General features: G+C 56.9%; 1 protein-coding gene across 4 annotated transcripts; it reads left to right on the top strand.

The window, feature by feature from the left end:
- The first annotated feature begins 726 nt into the window (after nt 1–726).
- On the top strand, nt 727–3408 carry HDHD3 (haloacid dehalogenase like hydrolase domain containing 3). 4 transcript variants are annotated; one of them, XM_025432845.3, is made up of 2 exons: nt 727–1053; nt 2382–3408. In XM_025432845.3, exon 2 carries the CDS (start codon nt 2511–2513, stop codon nt 3264–3266), a length of 756 nt encoding a protein of 251 aa, XP_025288630.3. In that variant the 5' UTR covers nt 727–1053; nt 2382–2510; the 3' UTR covers nt 3267–3408. The 4 variants fall into 4 exon arrangements, with proteins under 4 accessions (XP_025288630.3, XP_025288631.3, XP_035552658.2 ...); XM_025432846.3 differs by lacking the exon at nt 727–1053 and adding an exon at nt 1763–2025; XM_035696765.2 differs by lacking the exon at nt 727–1053 and adding an exon at nt 2120–2290.
- The last annotated feature ends 2302 nt before the right edge of the window (nt 3409–5710 follow it).

Here is a 5710-nt window from a genome sequence, read left to right as displayed (position 1 = left end):
AACCCAGCTAGGTTACTGCCGAGAACTCTACTCAGCAAAATGTCTTGGATTAGACAAGTTTCCAAAGGAAAGCCATTCCTAGAGCCGACTGGCTGGAGGCCAAACCAGAGGGGGGCAGGCCTTGCCCCAGGGCACACGGCACCCAGCAGGCCAGGCCGGGACCCAGGTCCCCCTCTTCTCAACTCAGCCTGGGGACCTCCTGGGGGTGTGCGGATCCGAGCAAGGCGGAGGGGCCTGGGGAGGAGAGGGGGAGGGAGGGCAGTGGGAGGAGCTCGAGGAGAGCGTGCAAGGTGACCCAGGGTGAGGGTGCGGGTGTGGGGTTCACGAACGGGCCGAGAGGGAGGCGGAAAGGGCCGGGAAGGCGGGTGACCTAGGGCGCCGCGGGGAGGGAGGAGAGGGCGCGGCAGGCGGGAACGGAGAGGACTCCGCGCAGGGGAGCTGCGGGTGGGGGAGACCCGAGGGCGGGGGGTCAGGGGCGGGGCTCGGATGAGGGCGGGGCTCGGGGAGGGGGCGGGGCTCGGGGAGGGGCGGGGCTAGGATGGGGGCGGGGCGCAGAGGGGCGTGGCTAGGGGAGGGCGGGGAGCGGGAGGGGCGGGACTATGATGGGGGCGGGGCTCAGGGAGGGGCGGGGTGCCGGGAGCGGGGCTAGGATGAGGGCGAGGCTCCGGGGAGGGGCGGGGCTATGATGGGGGCGGGGCGCAGAGGGGCGTGGCTAGGGGAGGGCGTGGCCCCCGGGAGGGGCGGGGCCCCGGGAGGGGCGGGGCGAGGGTGAGGGCGGGGCGCCGGCTCCGCGGGCGGCTGAGCGCCTGCGCGCCTCTCCGGAGCGGGTGTGCGGCTCCCGCGGCTTCCTCTGAGCCGCTGGGCTGCAGGTCAGCTGGGTCCGGACCCAGGGGTCGGCGCCGGGCGGTCGGAGCCCCCTGGAGCTGGGAAGGGGCCCCCGGAGGCCGGCCACAGCCACGTGACGCCCACAGCCACGTGACGCTGCAGACGGCAGCTGCACAGGTTTCGCTCTAACGCCGGCTACCTGGACCTTGTCGCCATCGAGCCCTGCAGGTGAGGAGGCGGCCCGAGAAATTCCGGCCTGCAGCCCAGAGGCCTCAGCCCAGGCTTCCAGACATGGAGATCGCTGTGGGTCGGGAGCCAGAGCTCCCTGCTGTATTTTAGCTGTGCCAGGCAGTTGACTCCCTTGCGTGGCTTTGGGCGAGTTCCCGCCCCTCACTGGGCCTCGCTCTGCCCACCAGGAAGGGGGGAGGGTCTTTGGATGGCTCCTTGACAGGCTTCCCCTGCGGCTTGCCCCCAGATTCACCAGCCACTTCTCAGCAACACCTTGGCTGTCCTCTGCACTCTGGGTTTCAGCTAGACAGCCTTGGATAGTCTGGAATCAACCGTGGGGGGCAAGAAGCTGGACAACAGGCTCAGGACTTGTTTCCTGTGCATTGAGTCAGTAGCAGTCCTTTCATTGGCTCTGCACCTAGGCAGACCTTGTTACCTCCAGTAAAGATGAAAATGGGGCTCAGAGAGGCTTAGAGACAGGACCTGGCCGCTCTGTCTGCCTTTGGCCCTGTGCTGTTCCAATTCACCGAAATTAGATGGTTTTAAAGTCCAAATTCGCCTGAGCATGATGCAGTGGAAGGGAGCACTGACCAGTCTGGAAGTTTGGGTTCTGGTGCTGGCTGTGCCACTGACTCACCTTAGGCAGGTATCTGCACCCCCTGGCTCCGTCTTCCCTGATGAACCAGAGGTCTGTGACGTGGCCTGCAAGGACCCTGTGTCTTTGGCATTGCTAACAATAGTAATAGCCATCATAATTGTTTCCTTACCTTGACCTACAGGGCCCTGGTTTACCCAAAGCAGCCAACTTGCCATTGACCTACCTCTGGGCCATTGCACTTGCTGTTTCCAGTGCCAACAACATCTAACCACCACCATTTCCCACATAGTCATTCTTCAGATCCCCACTGAAACTTGACTTACTTAGGAAGTTCAGCACAAATTAGATGGGATTCCTGGGTTTATATCCTTATGGTACATGCTGACTTTGTTATACTTCAGTGTTTGTATAGTTCTTTGTCTAATATCTGTGTCTCCTCTTCTTTAATGCCTGTAAATGCCAGGAGGGCTGGAAATCTTTCCTATTCCCTAGCATCTAGCACACAGGAGGGGCCCAGTAATTTGTGGAATGAATGGATGATCTCATTTGCTGTAACAATCTTGTGAGGTTGGGACGCTGTGCTCCTCTTCCATTAGGAGACAGAGATTCAGAGAGTTTCACTCCGAGGGTCACACAGTAGTAAGTAGTAAGTGGGCAGTGCCAGATTTTAAACCTAATCTATCTTTGAGTCCAAGGCCTAAACTTCAACCTCACTGCCGTCTCGTTCCAGGATCTTCTGCTGTGACCCACGAGGCCTGGAAAGAGAAGACCTTCAGGTTGTGGAGGGGGTCTTGTCCAGCTCAGTTTCTCTTTAACCTCCGGCAGACTTGGGGTGGACTTGCCTCCATCCTACAGGCCTATGGGGCGTTGGCTACCAATACGACTGCTGACGTGGGACGTGAAAGACACACTGCTCAGGCTCCGCCACCCCGTGGGAGAGGAATATGCCGCCAAGGCTCGGGCCCACGGGCTGGAGGTGGAGGCCGCCACTCTGGGACAAGCCTTCAGGCAGGCATACAGGACTCAGAGCCACAGCTTCCCGAACTACGGCCTGAGCCAAGGCCTCACCTCCCGCCGGTGGTGGCTGGATGTGGTCTTACAGACCTTCTACCTAGCGGGTGTTCGAGATGCCCAGGCTGTGGCCCCCATCGCTGACCAGCTGTATGAAGACTTCAGTAAGCCCTGCACATGGCAGGTGTTGGAGGGGGCCGCGGCCACCCTGAGAGGGTGCCGGAAGCGAGGTCTGAGGCTGGCAGTGGTCTCTAATTTCGACCGGCGACTAGAGGACATCCTGACGGGTCTTGGTCTGCGGGAACACTTTGACTTTGTTCTGACCTCTGAGGCTGCTGGCTGGCCCAAGCCTGACCCCCGTATTTTCCATGAGGCCTTGCGGCTTGCTCAAGTGGAACCGGCAGGAGCAGCCCATATTGGGGACAGTTATCTCTGTGATTATAAGGGGGCACAGGGTGTAGGTATGCACAGCTTCCTGGTGTTTGGCCCAGAGCCTTTGGACTCTGCAGTCAAGTGTTCTGTACCCCAAGAACGCCTCCTCCCCTCACTGTCCCATCTCCTGCCTGCCCTTGACCGCCTAGAGGGCTCAGCTCTGGAACTTTGAGTCTGATGAGGGAAGGGCCCCAGCAAATGCTGGAGATAAGAGAGCCCCTTCCTTCCTGAGATCTGGCCTTTGCCCCCTCTCTCTGCAGCGTCCAAATGCATTGTGACTATAAAACAGTAAAAAGCAGGGCTTTGAGACTTGTGCCATGTCTCTGAGGTGGTTTGTTCACACCAGTGTCTTTCCCACCCCCCTCACCTACAAGAATCACTGAGGGCCCAACTAGCTTCAAACCCAGGCACTTTCAAACTTTATTACTTTTTTTTGAAGATTTTATTTATTTGAGACAGTGTGAGAGAGCGAGCATGAGCCAGGGGAGAGGGAGAAGCCAACTGCCTGCTGAGCAGGGAGCCTGACTCAGGGCCCTAACCCAGGAAACCAGGATCATGGCTTGAGCTGAAGGCAGACAGACGCTTAACCAGCTGAGCCACCCAGATGACCCGACTTCAAACTTTGTTTTAGCACAGGGCCCTTTTGTTGGAGATCTTACTGGAACCCCAACATGCAAAACAGCAAAAGCAAGAAACTGCTAGGGTTGAAACAGGTTGTAGAGCCCCTCAGTCAGGCTCTGAAGCCTCTCAACTCTCTCTGGGAAGCAGGAGATCGGATGAGCTTAGTTTGGAAAATTAGGGTGCTAAGCTGTGCTGTAGGGACATGTCCTCTAGGACTATACAGTATAAACAGGATTTTAGGCAAGGAGCACCATAATTACATCATGAGAAGGAACTGTGCATTCATGCTTGCCATGCCTTAGTCCCTCAAAGCTACCTAATGGGCGGAGGTAGTGGGACTGCCACTTTACCAATGAGAGACTCAGAAGTTAAGCAGCCTGACTGAGGTCACAGCTAGTACATGAGAGAGCCAGGGTTCCTATTGAGGTTGCCTGACTCCAAAGCCTTTGGCTTGACCACGAAGTGGCAGGGAGAGAGCTGTGTCCCTTGGGACATAGTGCAGTGGTGATCCTGGGAAAACAAGGGAGGTGTTCTAAAAGGAGGCCAGTTTTGAAAGGCACCCCGGTCAGAGGTGTTAGCATGGAGGTAGCACAGGGACCAGAGCTTGCGGTGGCAGGAGGGTAACAAACGTGGTGGGAATCACTGGAGAGTGAAGTAGCCTGGGTTTTTAAAAATTCCATGTCCCAGGATGCCTGGGTGGCTCAGGGGATGAGCAGCTGACTTCGGCTCAGGGTGTGATCCCAGGGTCCTGGGATCGAGTCCCGCATCGGGCTCCCTGCATGGAGCCTACTTCTCCCACTGCCTGTGTCTGCCTGTGTCTTCTGAATAAATAAATCTTAAAAAAAAAAAAAAAAATCCACGTCCCTCCCTGCCTCTCCTCCTTCCCACTCCTGTCTTCTCACACCTGCTTGGTATTTACCAGACATTTTGATTCCTTGCCCACTGCCAGGCATAGGGGATGGATTCCTCCGGCAAAAAGCACATAGATGGGTGTTCGGTTCTGGTGTCAACAGTCACGGATGGCTCTGGAGTGGCCCTGAACTGTGGTGACATTTAGGTGGGTAGAGGAATAAGACATGCATTCCTGGCAAGAGGCCCATGAACTATGGACTGAGGGCTGCCATGGGAGTTAAAGAGTGGGAGTTGGACTGGGAGTTGGGGAGCATGGCGTGGGGAGGGGAGGGGGTGCTTCAGGTGCCATGTAGAAAAGGTTGGCTTTGATTCAGGTTTCTGGGCAGAGATGGTGCCCATATGAGGCGAGGGAGGCTCTTCTCACCTTGGCCAAGCCTCTCCCCGGTCTGTCTTCCTTGGGCTTGGTGCCAAGGCCGGGTGATATTATGACATTAATTCCCGAGTATCAGACAGTGAGGATTTGGGCTGTGAGCTGTGGTCTCAGAGCTGCAAAAGGCCCTAGAAGTCACCTCAACCAAAAAGGCTGCCATTCGATCTGTGGAGTGGATTTGATCAACCCAGTGTTTCTTTTTCTTAGTTTTTTTAAAAATAGATTTTATTTATTCACGAGAGTCACACAGAGAGAGGCAGAGACACAGGCAGAGGGAGAAGCAGGCTCCCTGCAGGAAGTCTGGTGCAGGACTCGATCCCCGGACCCCAGGATCACACCCTGAGCCGAAGGCAGACGCTCAACCGCTGAGCCACTCAGGCGTCCCCAACCCGGTGTTTCAAGTAAATAAGCATATGAGTGGGGACGGCTTTGGCCACCATCTTTGAGCCCGGGGCCTGAGGTTATAGGTAAGATTGCCTTTGAACTGTGTTCCTAAATAACAGAAATGGGAGGACCACTGTTCTGATGGGACCTGGAGCAGGAAGGGATTGTCCTTGGTTCCAGCAGGCAGGGCTCTCTTAGCTGTGTGTGCTGAGCTCGGCATGCTGAGGGGGGTGAGGAAGGCCTCTACGTCCTAGCAAGGGCACCTCTTCAGACATGAGCTGGCACTTGGGGAGATTTGCCCAATTAGCCACAAAGAACATGGAAGAAAC

The sequence above is a fragment of the Canis lupus genome, chromosome 11, assembly GCF_003254725.2.
Source record: "Canis lupus dingo isolate Sandy chromosome 11, ASM325472v2, whole genome shotgun sequence".
NCBI classification, from domain to species: Eukaryota; Metazoa; Chordata; class Mammalia; order Carnivora; family Canidae; genus Canis; species Canis lupus.
Note: the sequence above shows the minus strand (reverse complement) of the source record. Positions and strands in the feature narration are given on the sequence as shown.